Source organism: Branchiostoma lanceolatum, chromosome 9 (assembly GCF_035083965.1).
Source record: "Branchiostoma lanceolatum isolate klBraLanc5 chromosome 9, klBraLanc5.hap2, whole genome shotgun sequence".
NCBI classification, from domain to species: Eukaryota; Metazoa; Chordata; class Leptocardii; order Amphioxiformes; family Branchiostomatidae; genus Branchiostoma; species Branchiostoma lanceolatum.
In genome coordinates, this window is record NC_089730.1 from 11,009,669 (window position 1) to 11,031,275 (window position 21,607).

At 41.5% G+C, this 21,607-nt stretch overlaps 3 protein-coding genes across 3 annotated transcripts; 2 read left to right on the forward strand and 1 right to left on the reverse strand.

Annotated features, from left to right (window-relative positions):
- The first annotated feature begins 130 nt into the window (after positions 1 to 130).
- LOC136441366 (cytochrome P450 4A4-like) lies at positions 131 to 1,679 on the forward strand. The gene is made up of 3 exons (XM_066437622.1): positions 131 to 144; positions 432 to 611; positions 1,362 to 1,679. Exons 2-3 carry the CDS (start codon positions 441 to 443, stop codon positions 1,521 to 1,523), a joined length of 333 nt encoding a protein of 110 aa, XP_066293719.1. The 5' UTR covers positions 131 to 144; positions 432 to 440; the 3' UTR covers positions 1,524 to 1,679.
- A 399-nt stretch (positions 1,680 to 2,078) lies between these two features.
- On the forward strand, positions 2,079 to 5,270 carry LOC136441365 (leukotriene-B4 omega-hydroxylase 3-like). Its single transcript, XM_066437621.1, has 9 exons — positions 2,079 to 2,227; positions 2,368 to 2,430; positions 2,677 to 2,803; positions 3,058 to 3,193; positions 3,345 to 3,474; positions 3,611 to 3,809; positions 4,131 to 4,213; positions 4,326 to 4,391; positions 4,653 to 5,270. Exons 1-9 carry the CDS (start codon positions 2,094 to 2,096, stop codon positions 4,765 to 4,767), a joined length of 1,053 nt encoding a protein of 350 aa, XP_066293718.1. The 5' UTR covers positions 2,079 to 2,093; the 3' UTR covers positions 4,768 to 5,270.
- A 534-nt stretch (positions 5,271 to 5,804) lies between these two features.
- Positions 5,805 to 21,579, reverse strand: LOC136441364 (uncharacterized). The gene is made up of 19 exons (XM_066437620.1): positions 21,462 to 21,579; positions 20,953 to 21,070; positions 19,182 to 19,864; positions 18,583 to 18,788; positions 17,732 to 17,798; positions 17,289 to 17,421; positions 15,012 to 16,837; positions 14,565 to 14,823; positions 13,279 to 13,426; positions 11,988 to 12,969; positions 11,081 to 11,285; positions 10,451 to 10,634; positions 9,842 to 10,028; positions 8,822 to 8,907; positions 8,298 to 8,452; positions 7,531 to 7,732; positions 6,941 to 7,060; positions 6,390 to 6,573; positions 5,805 to 6,025 (listed from the first exon to the last, which is right to left on the reverse strand). Exons 2-19 carry the CDS (start codon positions 21,006 to 21,008, stop codon positions 5,883 to 5,885), a joined length of 5,826 nt encoding a protein of 1,941 aa, XP_066293717.1. The 5' UTR covers positions 21,009 to 21,070; positions 21,462 to 21,579; the 3' UTR covers positions 5,805 to 5,882.
- Between the last annotated feature and the right edge of the window lie 28 nt (positions 21,580 to 21,607).

The window sequence follows — 21,607 nt, forward strand, 5'->3', positions numbered from 1 at the left end:
GGAAGGAAGGAATGAAGGAAGGAAGGAAGCTTATACCCTGCGCCATCTACATATCGAATCTACCAGCCTCATTACCCGACAAGGGTACCTACCGGCTGATGCAAGGTGAATATGCAAGGTGAATATGAACGTAAGCTTTTGCACGTAGGTACACTTATAAACGCTTGACGTGCTTTGTCCTCATATTTTCAAGATGGCGGTTTGGCGTCGATTATACTCATACAATGCAGTCAGAATGCCTAAGGCTGCAACACATTTCACTTTCCAACAATGCCAATATTTTTCGCAGTATTCTGAAAGACGTCTATAACGGTTGTCTGTCATGATGTGTCCTGTGTTTAAGTGCTTGCAGTGTTGCTACTAACAGTATCTTACCTCTGTGTGATCGATTATCATAAACTTTACATTATCATTGGTGTTCGTTCATGTAGCGGGACATCATGAAGACAGGAGTCACCCCAGTAGATGTCGCAGTGGGACTGCTGGTACCAGTAGCTGTGTACCTGCTGTTAGCTGTGGCAAAGTTCTTGTGGAAATACTGGATTCAATTCAGTATCGGGCGGCAGTTTCCCTCCCCTCCCTACCACTGGCTGCACGGCAACATGCACCTGGTGGGTCCTCAGTGTACATGAGTACTGTAATTATCTCCATGAAAAATGGAGATATAGTTTTGGGTGTGTCTGTGTGTGTGTGTGTGTGTGTGTGTGTGTGTCTCTGTGTGTGTGTGTGTGTGTTTGTGTTCGTGTTTCCGCACTACTGTAGTCAGCATAACTCATGAATAAAGAAAGGTTCAAACAAACAAATAAACAAGAACCTCTTGATGGATTACGATGATATTTGGTATGTGAGCGGGTGTTGTGAAGCCAAAATTCAAGGTCAATCTTGGGCCCCCTGGTATGTGACCTTGGTACTGCAGCAGAAGTTCCGTTTTTGTATCTTTTGACCTGGACGTGCTATGTTGGTCTTGATTTTTGAGTGGCAGATAGCTTGTTGTAGTTTTCTCAGCTGTCGTAGTTTCTGAATCACTGCCAACGCGCCCAAAGCATGTGTCAGGAAGCGAGAAAGAGAAAACGTAACGACGACTCCTCCCCGAAAATCTGTTTGGAAATTCGATAGCCATCTTCGAATTCAGTGACTTCAGTGAAGCACAGAGCATTTCGGGAATTATGATCATCGTCGCATCTCTTTTGATGTACAGTGTGTAGCTCTTTGTGGGCGTTTATTACATGGAAACATTTTGTTGTAAAAGTGCTGTTCAAGGAACTCTGCTAAAGTCAAACGAGCGTACTGGCCTATGATAACAAACTCCGTAAAGATCTCTCACATTGATACTTATACATATGTACATGTATCCCACACAGACTGGTGGATATCTGGGTGAGCAGTACCTGTCCATGACCCGCCAGACTGTGGAGAAACATCCGCGTGCTCATTCCTTCTGGCTTGCTGGCTTCCTGGCCAACATCACGGTAACCCACCCGGTTACCATCAAGCAGCTTCTCAAGGTTTCCAGTATGTGTTAAACTATCGAGAAAAATAATTAATGCTACCTAATTGTTTCTAGGGTTTTGTATCCTCCTGGGCATGCTGATGTCTTCGGATAAACGAGATAGTTTTAATTTTATGAAAATACATGCTGTTTGTGTGTTGAGAATTAATTATATTAGCACATAATCATATTGACACGTTATCATGTTATCTTGGCGGAAGGAGGCAAGGCCCAAAGAAGGTTTTGAAAACCAAAATCCGAAAATAGGAATCATTCAGGGATTTTAATCCTTTCGAATTCGAACTTGAAATAAAACCTGATACTAGCTAACGCTTCATGCATGCAACCCTGGGACCTAGTATACGTAGTTACATGTGAAGAATAAGGGACAGGGCCCTTACATTAGTTCAACTATAGGTAAGTGCTACCATACAAATTCATACAAATTGACAGTCGTTTATGATACACTGTTCAAGCATAGCGAAATAGGTCAAAATGCTGTATCGGGGAGTGGCCTGTGGTCCTCTGCATGTGTGGTGTTTCAAGTTTACGATTTTTACAAGTTCCAATACACAATATACATTTTTTAGAATTCCTGCTGTTTATGATTTGCACACAGGAAAATATTTCGAAGTACACCGGGAAAGAGGAAAGTTTCGAGATGTTCCAACAGGCTAGCCTCTGTACTATGGAAGTCATCCTACAGTGCGCGTTTTCAGGAGGGGAAATGCCGGAACAGTGAGTATTGGATTTCTTCGGTGATTTGCGTCTTTTCAACACATTTGCATCTATCTTTTCTCACATGCGTGTCAAGTACAAATGAATGAGTTCCCATACACTCTCTAGTAGAATAATGCTTTGTCCCGTCTCTTATCTAGGACCAAGAATGAGTACGTTGAAGCAGTCAAGAGGATCGGAATCCTGCAAGTTGAGCGCGACTTGTAAGTGGCATGTTCACTCTTTCCTCGATTACAAGTACATGTGCTTTCATATACACAGCCTCAGACATGTGGAGTGTACAAAGAATTGATTTTAATTCTATTCTTCTATCATTTATAGTCGTACCTGTAGACAACGATATATTCTTTAAAGTGACAAGAAAATCTTATGCGACGGTTCGACGTATGAAAGCATTATTGTGGTCCACGATCCTTGAGTTATTATTAGCCTTTCTACCCGTTCTGCAGCAACCCGCTGTACGTTCTGTTCACCGCTATCTACCACCTGTCCCCGGGGGGACGGGAGTTCCTCCGCCTGTGTGACTTTGTTCACGACACTGCGGGTTCCATCATCAAGAGAAGGAGGCAGGAACTGGTAAGTTCGAGGGCATATTCTATGGGCAAAAATTCAAATGGAGAAACTCATCTTTTACATCCGTTCACAGATTATCAGTCTGAGAGCACTTGACTTTCTTGCTTGAAAGAACGCATGGATTATTTCCGATCTATTTGAATCTATCTTAGAATGAAATTAGAGATTTCAGTACTTGAGATTAAAGCACACAATATACCAAGACCTAACTTTTTGGCCTTGTTGAAATATTTTGATCTGTGCTTAAATCCATGCAGGAAAGCAATCCTGAGATTCTAGCGGAGAAGAAGAGGCTGGATTTTCTGGATATTTTGCTGACAGCTCGAGATGAAGACGGGAGAGGTCTGACAGATCTGGAGATCAGGGAGGAGGTGGACACGTTCCTGTTTGCCGGTAATTTGTGTCTAATACAGGCAGTACTAGTATAGAACTGCACACATCCCATCACCACGAAATTCGCAATGCTGCAGTCGTTAGAAACACACACATAAATAGTTACTTTTAAAATCGTCTAAACCTTACCAGCCGCTCGTTCTCTCTCCAGGACATGACACGACTGCCAGTACCCTGTCCTGGACCCTGTACTCCCTGGCTCAACATCCGCACCACCAGGACAAGGTTCGGGAAGAAGTGGACCAGATACTGGCCGGCAGAGAGGAGGACACCATTGAGTGGTACGTTGATATCACATCGGCCCTTGCGGATCATTTGTGTTGGGCCCCTCACAGTTTCAGCTTATTAGACTACGCTGCTCGAATAAACCACTTGTACAACAAATGTGACAGAAGCTTTCAACTTATCTTATCCCAGGGAGGACCTCCACAAACTGCCGTACCTGACCATGTGTCTGAAGGAAGCCATGCGGCTCCACTCTCCCGTTCCTTTCATCTCCCGCACCGTCACGGAAGACACGGTGATAGACGGGGTCCACATCCCCGAGGACTCGTACATAGGGATCCACCTGTACGGGCTGCACCACAACCCGGACATCTGGGGACCTCAGCACATGGTACATCTGTTCTCTCCAATAGGCTACTTTGGTATATTTTACCTTAAAGTTAGACGGAAATTAGCCAAATACATTTTGGACCCCGTAGTAACTTCCTTTCAAAATGCATTTGATTGAATTTGAGTCTGTGTGTGTATGTGCGCGCGCGCGCGCGTGTTTGTGTGTCTCACTGTCTGTGGTTGGTACATTGTCAATGATTTTTGTTTGTTTCGAGAAACCTTTGGTCTCTGAACAGAGATGTGATGTACACGAGCATGCATGTACATTGTATAATGCCAATGTTACAGTTGGTTACAGCGCTCATAAATGCCCTTGTTTCAGGAGTTCGACCCAAGCCGTTTCCACCCTGACCGGATGAAGGACATAGACTCTCACGCTTTCATGCCCTTCTCTGCCGGACAGAGGTAACATTACTCAACTCATAGATAAACAGCTGTGGTAGCGACATCTCTCTTTCTTTCTCCTTCCTCTCCTCATGTTTGCATCCCTGAAAATGTTTGCTACTTGTACCGGCAGGAACTGCATCGGACAGAACTTTGCCCTGAACGAAGAAAAGGTGATTCTTGCTCGTCTCCTGCTCAAGTAAGTGTCATCAGTGTCTTTTGTAGATAGAACACCAGCAAAGCTAAAAGTCAGGTATTTACTTTTATACGTATTGATAACGCCCGTCTATGTCTTACTTGAACAAGACCATGTGCCTCCGTCAAATCATCGTAAACCGTGTGAAAGAGGCACTTCCTATGTTTATTATGCATTGATGACATATGAAAATGGTTTCTTAAGTTCACATAATGTAATAGCTATATGGCCCTCTTATGGCTCTATGTCATGTTCATCTTCCAGGTTTACCTTTGCCCTTGACCCCGCCCGTCCCGTGGAGAAGGACATGATAGTTGTGATGAAGACCAGGCACGGCATGTGGATGAAGGTCAAGTGTGTGGGGCAGTCAGCTGACTAATCAACATAGACAAAGGCTTGGTATCATATAATGAGGGGTGATGCAAATGTCCTATTTATCAGATATGTTCATTTAACCTTGATGATCTTTTTTTGTGTGCAGTCATATCAGTATTTTATTGGCTATATAAATTTTAGTTATAATCCACTGAAGATGAAGTCAGGGATTTGCAATGATGCAGTTGGAATGAATCTTTTCAAAATATACTTCAGTTGTGCTTTTGCCAAAACAGGATCACAGAATGAAGGTAACGCATAAAGTTGACGTGATTAGGGGGTACCTATGTATTTCAGTAGTGATGACTGTACATGTATGTAGCTGCTTGTAATAGACCTTATTTTAAGCAAAATGATAGATAATGATAATGTTAGGTCATGTGACAGGCACTGGTAATGTATTTGTGTAATTTTGTGTAATTTATCGGCTGTTGCTATTGGAATGTAGAAATTGTGCACACAATTTTGTTGTGAAGACTGTGTAATAAACCACAAGTAAAAATCCTACTCCATTGCAATTTTTTTAGTGTGATGTTTCTTCTCTTTAGAACAAGCTTAAGAGTGCTTAGTATGTGTGCTCGGAGGGTAGGATGGCTAGCTGTACTGCATATGGCTTGGACATCAACGTTTCTAAACTTGGGAACTTATCTTAAAAAGCTCGAGAAATCTTAGACTTCCTTTCATCTGTACCACTACGTATAGGTAATTATCGGGATTGACAACTGCAACATGTAAACCAACAGAAGTATTCTCCAATTCTCAACAAATTATGCACAAAAAGATAACAATCATTAGCAGGAACTAAAATGTGTAGTATTCCCATACAGATACTTCATTTGCAAATGTTTTACTTGGATAGATAGAACTATGTAACAAAATATCAAATCATAATAGAAAGTCTCCACATATTTATCCTAATCTGAGATGACTGCAGCTGGGGTCATTCAAGAACTCAGGTCAAGAACAATTACAATGATGTCTTGGAATGTACATTAAACAAAATATATCAAAATTTACAATATCTTGTATAGAATTATATCATCATTGCGAGACTAACACAATAATTAGTCGTTGCCAGTTCATTCATTCATGCATTCATACATTCAGTCATTTATTCCATCATTCAGCCAGGAGTGTACAGATGGTGTTTGCTGCCGCCTCTGTTTCCTCTTCATCTCCTTCCTCCATCAGCTTCTCCACCAGTGCTGCTGCTGACTTCTCAAGGAAAGCTGTTCTGTTAACAGCGTTCCCACACAGCGTGCCTATTGGTTTCAAAAAAAGTAAAATTTTACATACCAATGATTACTTTACAAAGATGAATGAATACCAGGTCTCGGTAAGGTATGGGCGTACAATCCATCCAGCAATGAGCAGAAAACATGTTACTTGTGGTGGAGTCTTTATTATGCTTGAGGTGTGGCTATCCTCAAACACAGGTCCTACATTTAACAATTCTTTCTAAAGGATGTACCTAAGTAACCTACCCAAAGCTTGTTATTTATTTTCACCTGATTGAAAGTTGGGCACAATATTGAGGCATGTCAGACGATTGAACCATTATGCCACACTATGCCACTATGGCTAGTAGTTGCAATCTTGCACTAATGATATTTCATGATGCCTTACCAATTCCCATGACCAGTTCCATGGCTGAGTACCCCTCAGCTGATCTGGACTCCCCCTGAAGAGCCTTGAGTAGTTTGTTGATGATGTGGTCCATGATGTCACTGTCAGCCTCAGGAGTCTCATCATCATCAGTCAGGTAGGAGGTGGCCAGCAGTGCTGCCAGTCTGGTGCTCATGTCTTCAATCTGGAAACCATTGTCATCAAAGCAAGATGTGAGTATGTGCAATATTTTACTCGAAATTTCATGCATCAGTCCTTTCAGTGAAGCTCACAAGTCAAAAACAAAAAAGGGGGTTGGCTTTTAGAAGCAAACTTTTTGTGAATTACGTACTTACAAATTTAGAAACATTAATCTGATTTAGAATTTGTTTAAACATTTTACTATGAATGGCTGATAATAAGAAATGAAATTTTTTTATGAAATTGCCATCCCAAAGCAGAATATGAAGCCAAGTCAATTAGAAAGGAGACAAACAGCTTATCAACTACTATGAAGTACCTACATGTAATTTCAGAGATTTTGTGAGCATCTTATGACATACATTACACACCTTCAGATACGGATCCAGCAGTTTGCTGATGTTTTGTTCCTTCAGTGCAGGCCTGACATCAGACACCTTGCAGCAGTTGTGGATGGTGTGGATGGCATAGGTCACCAAACTGGATCGGTTCTGGAACATTCAGGAGGATTAATTAGTAAATTTCAATGCTTCAACACACCTTTAAGAGACGTTGTAGCATCGCACAACAATGTGGCTCTCACACTATTAATGCCATTTTAGCATTCAAGGTCGCAGCTGTTTCTCAAGACAAATATATTTTACAAATCTATCAACAGCTTCAGGGTCCAGCAAACTTTCATATTTCATAGCCCATTTCCTCTTTAAGATTATTCACATAAAAGGCTAAATGAATGAGAGCATGATTAAAAGACTGGATGATACTTTTATATCAGTGGCATTAAAAAAAAGCAACTTAGAATGTTATCACAAAACAAAGGACCAGTGGCGATAAAACTACAATTTGTCATCATCATTAAACAATTTGACAAGCTAAAAAATGTCAACTAAGTTTCTAACACAACTGTGCAATGCAGGTTATTATCTACTGTCATATATAATTCTTAACAACAACAAAACACCTGGTCTTGTGGATATTGATCTTGAAAGTTTTCCAGCCACCCACACAGCACTTCCACCATTCCTGCAGTTACCAGTCGATGACACATGAGGGCGCTGCTGTCAGCCAGACCCATGCACAGCCCACCAATCATCATCAGACATCGGAATGGAACTTCACTGCTGATGACGTCTTCGTACGACTTCTCCATGAACTTGATGAGGCTAGATGAACATTCCAGTAATAAAAAGTCATCTATCTATAGTATAAGGCTTTCTGCAGGTCTTCAATGGCATTGTAATGGTCTAACAGGTAGGATTTTGACCTGAAATGAGTGGTTCTGGGTTCGACAGTTCCCAACGTTGAGCCCTTGGAAAAGGGACTTTACACCAATTTCCTCACTTAATTCAGGTGACAATGAGTACCTGGCTTCAGTTAGGGACATTGAATGAAGGTCCCATGTTTGATGATAGATACACCTCGAGTAGGGGTCCTTCCCGGTGTGAGCGTCTCATAACCTTACAAACCTATGGCCACCCAATAACAATAATCATAAGTCGATCCGGAAAAATGTTGCAGAGCATTGAAACTTGTAACTTTTTTGTAGTAGGATGGTCTGTTTGAATATCTACATGTATCATATAATGTTGAACAAATTCAATGAAGCGGTTAGAGCACATCAGCAATGCCAAAGTCTCCGAAGCTTTAACTAACATTATTTTAAAACCTAATCATGTTGGAATAATCCGTAAGTTTCTCTGTGATTTTCCAAACTCATAAATGGCAAACCTGTGGAATTGTTCTGCAGCTCCAATGTCTGCTAAGAAGTGTCCGTACAACTGGAGCTCAGGTTTGGACATGGTTCTCCTGGGGAGGAGGAGGTCACTCCACAGCAGAGGGGCTGCTCCGTTCAAGTCCTCAGCACTCCTCCAGGACCCCAGCATCTATTACATCATACAATACACAAATCTAACATGATATTGCTGAATAACAAAAGTTTTGGTTTCTTTATAAGATGAGCATCATTTTCAGGACCGAACATTTTTGCTGTTTGGAATCAAGATGTTAATGGCGTTGAAGAAATTTATAGAGATTGTTTCACGAATTCACATCACACTGAGTCAAAGACACATCTTGCAAATCAAGCACAAAATGCTTGTTGATTGTCCTAGTAATGATATGGTGCATTGTTTCTATCAAAATATTTTTAATAAATCCTACAGTGCCTTTAAGAAAAATTTAAACGTAAAAAAAGTTGTAGAAATGTAGATCACACGTTTCAATGCACACAGAGCAAATAAAAGCCAGTTTACCTTGACAGTAGTAGCTGCTTTCTTCAGAGTTGGTCTCAAACCTGGAAAGTTCTCCAGTAGGCTTTTTGTCTCTGATGACAGGTCATCTTTGGGGGAAAAAATTCTAATCTTAAAGGCAACCTGAGCAATTAGGGCGTTGAAAGTCATATTTTCAAAATTAATTTTTTAGTGACTTCTATCCATATACATGTAGTAGGTATTATAACACCATCCCATTGCATATCGACCATAATGGAGCAAAAATGCGATGTCGTTGTGTCACAGGTGGGAACTCATTGAAAATCTGAGCACTTGGAGGCCAGCCATTATTTCAAATCTTCCGAACATGCGCAATTCTGACCGATAAGTCCCAAACGCTTCCGTAGAAATAATCATGTGGTCATGGCTCAGTGTGCTCGGGCATTGTGACGTCATGTGGCCGAAATGTTACTGAAAATTGTCTACAGAAAACGGTTACGGCTGGATTCTGGGCTGATTATTGGGTGGTACAAATAAATAAAATACTCCTTTTGCGGCTTGTTTCTGTGCTCTTTTTAAACGCAAAGTATGAAATAATGATGCAAATGTGCTAACATGGGAAGTAAATGTCAATTTCATATTGATTGCTTTATCCTGAATATTTCCAGTTTTACCCCCTTTAATCTGGAGTGTGCATCTGGTGAGGAGCCAATTTGGTGCCACAGAAGAACAATTTTGACAGCACAACTAATTAGATTCTAAAGAGAAATATTTTACCGGTAATTCAATCTGTACAACTGGATTACACTATGAAATTATCAGACGTTTCAAGTGTCTACCTGACACTTTTCATCAGTGAAGGAAAAAACATTGCTTCCTTCACTAACGAAAAGTGTCATGTGGACACTTAAGATGTATGATAATTCCATACTGTAAAGTGTAATCCAGTTGTAAAGATTGAATTAAAATTCTATTCTTTAATTTCCTGGATGACTAATATTCACACAAAAAACCAATACATTGCACTTAGGAAAAAGCGTAAATGCCAAATAATCAACTTACCAAAGACAGAGTCCTCTACCTCCTGATTGGTGGACTGTAAGGTCCTCATCATCTCTGACAGGTACTTGACTTTGTTTCCCTGGTCTCCCGTGGATTGATACGTGTCACTCATACTCTTGTACGTGGCAGCCAGAAATGTCTTAGACTCAGGGGACGATTCTGCCAAAACTTGGAAAATTTCTGCTGCCTGTAAGGAGAAGGTGACATACAATCATAAAATGAATTTCATTACAGATTATCTCGGCCTTACAAAATTTCGAATTCATGCCCTCCATGTAAAACTCACCAAGAAAAAAATTCTATAATTAGTTTCCTCTATTGCTTCTTGCTTTCCATGAAGTCTTGAGAGGATGTTTAAAAATGTACTATCTAACTGATATCAATGATAAGAAAGAAGAATTATTAAGCATGATTTCAGATCTCCTCAGAGGACAGTTCGCTACAATTGATTTCAAAGGACAAGATGTGAAACACAATAATACTAACAGCAGTTTAAAGACATTGCTAGGACATGATTGCTTTCTGCTTATTAATCAGTTACTCCAGGACCTATCATTAGTAAATCCTACCCACTAACCCCTTGGCTGTAAGAAACACATTGAGACCTACCTGTTGAAGGTACAGTAAAGCCAGCTGATGGTCTCCTGCTGTCTGTAGTGCTTTGGCTGTATGAAGCAGAGACAATCCTACATCTATGTTGGTGCTGTTCTCTCCATGCTGCTGTAGCCGTGTCTGCAGGGCCTGCTCATGGAAGGTACGCTCCTTCTCTACATCCCCGAGCTCACTGTAGCACCTGTGGAAACAATGCGTCAAGAAATAAAACTTAACACAAAAAGCTCTAAGTAGGTAACTTGTGATTTTGGTGGATTATATCTTTTAAAAAAAACTTAGGACATTAGTTGCATTACATGATATATCATAGGAATTTGCTTACATGTATTTACTGCCCTTTACAATTATTTCCCATTTTATATGATCCTACATTCATGGGAAATATGAGGAATCAAAGTCAAGTTTTAGAACTTAAAGTTTGATTCACATATACTTGGTATTCCTGACAGTGACTGGTAATTTGCATGAGTTTGGCTGTCTCATTGAAAAGTTGAGGTATTTTCATCACTAACAGATAAGCTAAATACTTTTTCAACCACATGGCATGTTTTGTCAAAGAATCAAACTACCTAAGTGGGAACTTAATGTCAACAATGAAAACTGAGACAGGAAGGTCATGAAATTCACCTGGCTAAGTTGAACTGAATCTTCCCTATATCCACATTTGGAGCTGTTCTCATCTGTGAATGTGCAGCCAAGGCTCTTTCCCAGTACTCTGCTGCCTCCTTGTAACTTTTCCCTTCAAACAGAATCTGTGCAGCAGAACTAAGTCCTGAGACCAGTTCTGGGCGGAGCGACACCCCACCTGGTAGTAACTGCAGGGCATTGATGCCTGTGAATAACAAGATTAGTGAATTGTTAGCCTTACTATCAAAATTGTTTTAATCCAGACTCTATGTCTGGATCAAAACATTACTTTTACATTTACATTAGTATTACTAAATGCTACAACTATAATTACTTATATAACTTACCTGTTACATTACTATTACTAATGTTGCAAGTGGGAATTGACCGTTATCTTGAAATAAACATTTCTTTAGACTAAGGTTTACAGCGTCAATTAAGATCACTATATCTCATCCACATATGGAAGATCATGTAACATCTACTAACATCATTCCACCAGGGTACATGATTCTGCCACCCTGAAAAGATATGTCCAAACAGATCTCCAACCAAACGTCCCCTTGTATAATGCACTCCTGTATATCAAAAATGTGCACACCTGGGAAGTTCTGCACTAGAAATCTCTCACACCACTGTTTTTGAAACTGGCGGATTTATGTAACCCAGTGAATTAAAGTTAATGGAGGTTACATGTAATCATATCAAATACAATGTAAAATATCGGCGAAAGCTGAGTAGATTTTTGTGTGTTAACTTTTATGAAGATTTTGAGCTATTAAGACCTGTAGAAAGCACTAAGATCTACAGACTTACTGTAATCCAATGGGGATACAAGGTGTGTACATCTTCAAAGCTTCTTGAATTACATGACTTCTGAAGTTACATGTATAAAAGAGGTCCTCACCTTGAACATAGTTCGCCAAGGCTTTGATCTTATTCCCTTGGAGAAGACAGACTTTTGCCAGGTTGAAGAAAGCCTGATGTGCTTGAGGATTACATGGAGACAGCTGATAGATTTTCACGGCTTCTTCAAAACACACCGTGGCACGCGTGGTGTCACCTGAATTAGTGCACGCTGATGCCAGATTATTTAAAGCAATTGCCACATTGGGGTGCTCATTTCCAAACAGTTGTCTCCAAACTTCCAATGCTCTTTGGTAGCATTGTATAGCCAAGTCAAACTCTTTTAGCTCATCATGTGCAAAGGCAATGTTGTTGAGACAAGTGGCTATATCCTGATGGGGGGTGTCTATACCGTAGAATTCCTCTAACATCTTTAGCGACTTTTGGAGTAGTTCAATACCTTCATGGCTTCTTTTCAGGTTTACGTACTGATTTCCAATGCCGATCAAACCCTGTGCAATGTCGGGATGCAGTGCTCCTTTTCCGTGCACAGCTTCATAGATGTCTAAGGACTGGCGGAACAGGCCTAGGGCAGTTTCGTGCTCTCCAAGAGCCTTGTAGGTATTTGCCAGATTGTTTAGAGTCAGAGCGATGGAAACGTTTGGCTTTCCTCCGTACAGGTCCTGTTTCATGTCAAGTGCCTCCCTGTGGTGCTTCAGACTTTCATGGTAGTCTCCTTTTTCGGAGAAAATGATGCCCAGATTGTCTAGAGTACCTGCTATCGATGGATGAGTCCTGTTGCCATAGCTACCACGAAACTTCTTCAAGGCCTTCTCAAAACATGTGGCAGCCATGTCTATGTTCCCAAGCTTTGCCATTAGCAGGCCCATGTTACCCAGGGATGCACCAATGTCGGGGTGGGGGGTGTCTTCTCCGTAGATAGCCACCCGCATCTGAAGTGAGCGTGTAAGATATTCCAAGGCTTTGGGAATGTTTCCCATGTCCTTGTAGTTCAAGCCCATGTTGTTCCATATCAAGGCTACCTGTAAGTGAAATTGCTCTCCTTTAATACTCTAACATACCTTTTGTACTCCAACCTACCAGTAGCAGTTCAGATCTCACCACAAAGGGCAAAGTTGAAAACAAAATGCTTGATCATCTTTCAACTTAAGTTATAAAAAAGAGAGCTGTTTTTCAACTTTGGATTACAAAACTCAAATGTGTACATTACATTATCAAATAATTCCTAATACATTTTGCTACTTAATGGTCTGCTTACATCAAGTAAATATTATGAGGTAATACCCTACATCAAGATGGAAACTTTGAGAATTCATAAAATTGTGACACACCTGTGGATGTGGTGTGCCCTCCCCAAACACATCTTCTGAGATCTTCTCTGCACGTTGAAGGTACTGCAGAGCTGTTTTGTGGTCCAACATTTCACCATGTACAGAGCCCAGATTGGACAGCGTCATGCCCACTAAAGGATGGGGGCCTCTGAAGTGTAGCAAAGAAAGCAGGGTAACATGTGAGTTGCTGGTATTAGGTACTATCATCCCTGTCCCTGGTGCTGAACAACATTCACACTGATACTGCCATCCCTGTCCCTGGTGCTGAATGACATTCACACTGATACTGCCATCCCTGTCCATGGTGCTGAACAACATTCACACTGATACTGCCATCCCTGTCACTGGTGCTGAATGACATTCACACTGATACTGCCATCCCTGTCACTGGTGCTGAATGACATTCACACTGATACTGCCATCCCTGTCACTGGTGCTGAATGACATTCACACTGATACTGCCATCCCTGTCCATGGTGCTGAACAACATTCACACTGATACTGCCATCCCTGTCCCTGGTGCTGAACAACATTCACACTGATACTGCCATCCCTGTCCCTGGTGCTGAACAACATTCACACTGATACTGCCATCCCTGTCACTGGTGCTGAATGACATTCACACTGATACTGCCATCCCTGTCACTGGTGCTGAATGACATTCACACTGATACTGCCATCCCTGTCACTGGTGCTGAATGACATTCACAGTGATACTGCCATCCCTGTCCCTGGTGCTGAACAACATTCACACTGATACTGCCATCCCTGTCCCTGGTGCTGAACAACATTCACACTGATACTGCCATCCCTGTCCATGGTGCTGAACAACATTCACACTGACACTGCCATCCTTGTCACTGGTGCTGAATGGCATTCAAACTGACACTGCCATCGCTGGTGCTGAATGGTATTCACACTGACACTGCCATCCCTGTCCCTGGTGCTGAACAACATTCACACTGATCCTGCCATCCCTGTCACTGGTGCTGAATGACATTCACACTGACACTACCATCCCTCTCCCTGATGCTGAATGACAATCATACTGACACTGCCATCCGTGTCGCTGGTGCTGAACAACATTCACACTGATACAGCAATTCCAGTTCCTGAACAACATTCACACTGATACTGCCATCCCTGTCCATGGTGCTGAACAAAATTCACACTGATACTACCATCCCTGTCCATGGTGCTGAATAACATTCACACTGATACAGCAGTTCCAGTTCCTGGTGCTGAATGACATTTGCATTTACTAATATATTGAGCATTTACCTCACCTGTATATGGTTTGTTCCATCTCTAGGACTTTCTCAAACAGCTCCTGCGCTGGTACCCACTCTTTCCTCTCCATGTAAACCCCCCCAAGTGTCTGCATGGGCACAATGATGCTTGGGTGCAGTTTGTTGTACTTGTGAAGGTTTGTTGCCATGGCTACTGCTTCTTCTGTGTACTGAGTGGCTTTGTCAATGTTCCCCAACTTCCAGTGAGCATATCCTAGGTTGGTAATGGAACTGACCATCTCAGGGGCTTCCCTCCCTATGGATCATGGAGGAAAAAAAAACGTTAGTAAAACATTTTTTCACAAAACTTATATATAAAAAATTGGAGCTGCATAGTCAAATATCTGTGTACAATTTCATTTTCTGTTGGGAGTACTATTTCCAGAAAAAATTTGTCCAGGTCAAAATTATCAAAGCAACATTCAAATTTAACAACAGTCTTGCCTTTAAAGACAGCTTGTTTCATCTGCAGTGCCTTCTCCATCATCTCCAGTCCCTCCTCGCCCCTCCCAGCTTGGAGAAGACTACTGCCAATGTCGTTGTATGCCCCCGCCACATTCAAATTATCACCACTTCCATAGACGTGTAGGAACATATCTAATGAGTCACGGTGATATTTTTCTGCATCCTCAAAGTGACCAAAGTCTTCCAAACAGTTGGCAATACTGCCTAGAACAGATGCAATCTCATAAGTCTTTCCCTCTGCACCATACAGAATATGGAATATCTGAAGCGCCTGGTAGTATTTGGAGACACAGTCGAGATTGGACCACTGGGACTGCTTATCTAGGTTAGCTAGGGCGGTCAGCTGTGCAGCTATCTGAGGGTGAGCAACATTCTCGCCCACAACAGATTTGAACATTTTCAAAGCCTCTTGAAAACATTTCCTTGCCTCCTTGAAGTTTGCCATCTCACGATGAATGCTTCCCAAGCCAGAGAGATAGGTTGCAGTCTCAGAATGAGCTCTGTGCGGGCCATACATTTTCTGGGCTGCTTCTAACGCCTGGTTTTCCAGATCAAGTGCTGTATCATAGTCCCCCAAGTCCTTGTATACTGAAGCCATGCCATGCAGAGTGTGCGAAATGAACTGGCTATCTAAACCATCTTTTCCATAAAGTTGCTTTCTTAACGTGAGGGCTTCTCCATAAGCTTCAAGTGCCTGATCAAACTGGTCGAACATGTGGTTAATGTGTCCAAGAGCATGAAGAGCGGTGTCTATGTAGTCATCGTCACCTTCAGAATGTGCATCCTTCCTCCACAGTCCCAGGGCTTGCTGGTAATGATCCTTAGCTTTGTGCTGGTCCCCCTCACCTCTGTAGGCATTGCCGAGGTTGTAATGACAGACCCCCAGATGATGTGTCATCTCCGGAGCTGAAGGACTCGTCTCCACTTGTTGAATCTCATCCTCCAGAAGGGAAAAGGCTTCCTGGTACTGTGATAGACGCAGAAGGATGAGAGACTTGGTTCTAGCACTGGGGTCCAGCAAGGAACCCTCTGTCAAGTTTCCTTCTGTCAGACCCTTATCTTCACCTTCAGTTTTCTTCAAGACGGCAGACATCATTTCTTCAAGGGGGAGCATGGTCTGGTAGAAACGTACAAGAACGCTTTTAGGCAGGACATCGGTAAGTTCACGAACCACTCGACTGCAGATTTCTTCCGTTGTTACCTTGTCTGTTCCATGATCTATCCGTTTCATGGGAGTGATGTCATCACTCTGGCTGTCGTTGGAGAGATAGGTGCGCAGTCGTAGCTCTGTTGCAATGCTGACTGCTACCTTAAGATTCTGTGATGCCACCTCGGTGAGAAGACGCTTGTCGGCCATTTCTTCAACAATGTCCCAAGCTGTCTTTCCCTCCAGAGAATAGAAAAGTCCCAAACCACTGACCACCATGCTAGGAAGGCGATAGATTTCCTTCTTCACCTGGAAAAGCTTTCCGTCTTCATCCTCTTTTAAGGTAGTCTTGAAAGACTGAAGAATATCCTTTAAAAAGTTCATGGCTCGTTCACAGCCTAACGTCTGAACCTCTGGCTCAGAAGTTTGGGATTCTACACTTGTAGATTCTTCTTTATTGGATTTTATCTCTGAAGCTGGTTTCTGGTGTGTTGAAGGATTCTTGGTGTTCAATGTTTGCTGTACTAAGCTTTCATACTCTTCAACCAACTTCCGGTCGCCTGCTACGTATGCTACAGTTCGAAGCACCTCATCTACATGGAAGCCATATGTTTCAGCAGAGGCTGTGGTTTGCAGAATTGCCATGTTGCTTGGAGTTCTGAGATAATACAAAAAGTGATGGAGCAATGCACTGATTAAAGCATTATTACAATGTACATGTATGGTTTGTACTTGCATGTCTTTTAAGAATAAAATCACTGAGTCATGAGATGACAGAACAACAAACACTAACCATTTTTCCATCAACTTAGCTCTGTACCTTTAGACATAGTAAACATACAACATTGTATATAGCAATAGTGTGCATATGTAGTAGGCATGGGGGAACTTACTGATTTTAGCACAAAAAAAAGACAGTTACTGTCACTGTAGAAATAAATCTCATACAAATAAGCTTCCATTCCCAACAGACTCACACTGAATCCATCTGATGTAATCTTTAAGTATTTCAACTTTTCAAGTCAAGGAAACTACAGACCAAACAACTTGATTGTACACAGTTTAAACACTGGCACATGATTCTCTTTGATGCGAAATATATCATGTACCTGATTAGCTCAAGTGCTGGCTTGCCACGATATTCTGGCCGACCAAGTGGAGTTTTGGAAGCACTCGGCATGGCGCCATCAAAGGCAAAGCCTCTGGGCCCAGTGTCATAGAACCAGTCACCTTCAGGGCCATCTGAAAATGAAATAACCGGTTCATATAAACAACTTAGCTGTCATTACTTTAGGGCAAGAAGATCAAGAAATACATGATGCACAGCACAATTTGATTTCCTAGTCTGCAGTATCTGTTCTGTAACTTAACAGAATGAATGTGCAGATAACAACAAGAACATGGGACATCCACGTCAAGCAAACATGCCAGCTCATACACTACGTAGTTGGTGGTTTCTTTAAATGACGGAACTGATAATTGATGCAAATTACTAGTAAATGATTACATTATAGTATGAAAAGATAAATCAGTGTTGAATATTCAGACTTACCTGAATAGAAATCATTCAAAGATTTTATAGCAACTGCTGGGAGAATAGTTTCACCAAGATCGATCACCTGAAGAAATAAGATCAAAATTTAAAACATTAAGTACAAATAGAAATGACAAAACACATCTAAACATAGTATACATATAAGGTGCCAAACTGTCATATTACGTGCTTGCATTTGAGGCTGAAAACACATTGTACACAACTATTGTGACTTGATTGCGATACAAGTTTGCTAAACTATAATCTATGACCCAAACAGCATCCACCGTCTTATTGTCCTATCGTCTGTCAAACTTCAAAAAGGTATTTGCGGACCTTAGTGGACCCCAACAATGAGAATCCAATATGGCGGGCAGACATTCCTTCTCATCTTGGAACCACGTAGGGGTAACGTGCAAAAACTGGTAAATACGTAAGATTTGCTGCATATCTTTTATTCATAATTGCATAAACAATGTATGCAGAGCGCCACATGAAGTCCTTGCACCATTTACATTCATATAAGACTCTGATGAGTTCGGATGAGTTCGGGTGAGGCGTTTAGGCATACCGATGAAATTTCTTGTGTTTTTTTTTTAAATCAGGCAAAAATTAATGAGCGCGCTGATGTCATCCATAAAAATCCATGCTGTGGCCTTATAAAGTAACAGTCAACTATGTTAAGCTTGTGTCAACTTTCAAATGTCCATACACACCAGCTGAGAGAGAGAAACAACTGTTAGAGTGGACACAGGCTAAACAAGGCTGGTGTTCATGCTTAGGTCTACCATTCATTCAGAGAAACACTGAAACTATGAACTCCACGAATACATGTCATCGTTTAATAGGCAAAAACCTGAAGTGGTAACCTTCAAATGAAGAAGTCTTGTGAGGTTTCTGAAGTACTGACGGTTCTCCTTGCTGTCTCCTCCCTCCTCCAGCAAGATGGCGAACTCAAAGTCAGAGTAAGGCGTGGTCTCTTCCCGGGCCAGGGACCCCAGACCGATGATGGCAAACTTGCATGGAGGCTCCCCCAAGTCTTGGATTGATGCTTCCACCATCGACCGGATAAGACCTACATATATACATACAGGAACCCCATTTTTATTTTTGTAGTAAGCAGACGGGAGCCATACAAAGCAAATGCTTGGTTGGCCTTTGGGAAATATATTCTATGAGAGAAAGGGAGAAAAGGGAGAGAAAAACAATATTTGTAATAATTTTTTCATCAGTTTTCCTTTCTACCAGTGTATGTTTTTATCCCCTTCAATGTTCTTCAATTTGTTGTTTTGGACTTCTTTCAATGGTCACTATTATAATAATGATTGAATTTCTACAGCCCAGTCCCCATCATTAATTTTGTTCCTAATCCCTTTGTGTGTTTGAGCTGAGTCTTAACACACTGACAGAAAATCACAGGCTCTATTGATAAACTATCATGAGTAAGTTCAAGGTGTCTGCATCATACCTGAGATGTCAGCAGCGACCTGTCTGTAGATACTCCTGATAGCCTCAGCCCTGTCAAGTTCATGCTCTGTGTCGTAGGGGATGGCGTCAAGATCATCAAGCTTCTTTTGACATTCTTCACGAATCTGTAGCAGTTTTGCCTTGGGGTCAAAAACACTAGTACTGGTACTACCGCGCATCGCTTTCTGGCCTCCAACAAGACACTGGAGAAAAAGCTCTTCAAGATTCCTTATGCTGGTTCGTATTTCCACAATCTCATCCTCTTGTTTTGATCGTACGATTGCAGAATTGTAGAGAGCAACAGCGTTTACTGTCCATGTTCCCGCCTGTTCTAAGTCAGCCAGACTCAGTTCTGGGAAGTTTGGATCTTCTGTTTGTTTTCCTTCATTCTCCAAAGATTTGTGCCCACCTTTATCTTGCTTAACACTTGTTGTTTTCTCTGAAGAAGCGAGGGGGTTTACTGCTGGTTTTGGATTCTCAGTCCCTTTAGTTGGCGAAGGAAGAGTATTTTTCACTCTTGCATGGAACACATCGCCCAAGGCACGAAGGGCAGCGACTGTCTGAGGGTGGGAAAACTGATGATGGACAAGTTTAAGGGCAGAGGCAAAGTGGTTCTCAGCTCGATCAAACTCCCCCTCAGTTAGAGCAGTTTGTCCTGCTTGGAAGTGGTCTTCATATGTGGGACTGTTGTGAAAGTAAAAATAGGAAATAGAATGATTTGGGTACACTGGCCTATAGGCAATGATTAGGGGTAGTGATATACATAAAGGTTCTTTTTCTGACCTCATTACTTCTAACCAAGGAGGTTGCTTCTAACATATATCTTGCACAAAACTGAATTCATTCAAACAAAAGTCAACTGGGAGAGGCATCAACAAATTGAACAATGATCTACACCCAGAAAAGCTTCCCACAATACATTTTTATCACTTGTTGTAACAATACATATGTCTGTAACATGGAAATATTTCAATTCTCAATATATTTGATCAACATACCTGTTATAAAGCTGAGATCTGTGTTAATAACATATTTGATTTCAAACAATCTAACGGCAACAAATAAACATAAAACCATAATGATTGTCTTTAAGTCACTGTGACTTAGACCCGATACACACTGGGAACATTTTCTGGACATACAACAACGACGTATGGCAACAACGTACATCTTTGACGGACATCACCTTTTTTTCTGGGTGTGAAACGGCCCTGCACGTCGCATGACAGCCATTGTTATGGCCCCTACAATTTGGTCCTACGTTCACCCTGAATGTATCGTAGGACAGAATGTATCACAGAAAACTTTCTCAGAGTATCTTGAAGCCTTATTTTTTTCATTAATGTAAGAATATGTCTTACTGTACATAAGACAAGAAAGTTGGTTTACTAGCAAGTCTAAGTTTGGGTCTATGAACACCATGTGCATCCATGGTATCCCATATATCGAGTCTTATTTTCATGTTTAATGTAAGAATATGTCTTACTGTACACAAGACAAGACAGTTGGTTTACTAGCAAGTCTAAGTTTGGGTCTATGAACACCATGTTTCCATGGTATCCCATATATCGAGTCTTATTTTCTTGATTAATGTAAGAATATGTCTTACTGTACATAAGACAACTTGAAGACAGTTGGTTTACTGGCAGGTCTAAGTTTGGGTCTATGAACACCATGTTTCCATGGTATCCCATAGATGTTACTACTCTGGCCTTTGATCTCAGAACTACTGAACATTTAACCTGCAGCAAACTGTAAATTCAGTCACTCACTTGTATTTTTCACCACGTTGGCTCACAAGGCCGAGTGCTTGAGGCTCACCAGCCATCTTCAGGCCTGGAACTTAGTTGTCTCCACTTGACAGGAATTACAAGTTGTGAGTAGAGTATCCTGTATGGAAAATTATTTAAGAACCATTTATAAGAATAAAACCAGATGTTCACTAGACAGAGCTTAGTTCTTAAGGCCAAAATATTCAATACGCTTTTCTACGTCTCTCTTGCATACAAAACACGTCGATCAACGTAATCAAACCCTGCTACCGCCGGCACAATCGAGTTAACGTTAGATGTAGATCTTTAATACCGCCCACGACATGCCACGAGCAACAGGCCTTGTAACCTTGAGTTGGCAAAAAAAATTATGCCCTCCCCATGGCCCCATGCACTATGCCGGCGCCTGGAGTTCATGCTCAGTCAGTCTCGCAAATTATCAACTTCCAAATTCTTAGTCGCCAGAAACAAGAATAAAAAATCCCTAGATATCAGAAAGGCATGTCTACCTTTTAGTATAATACAGGCCTGAGGAAATCACAAAGTCCTCTGATCCGTTCGGCCTCAGCCAAGATCAGATGTGCTCGGGAACTTCCGGGTTCAGCTGAGGTCAAACATTAAGATAGACCATACCATTCTCCATAGAAAATAGGGG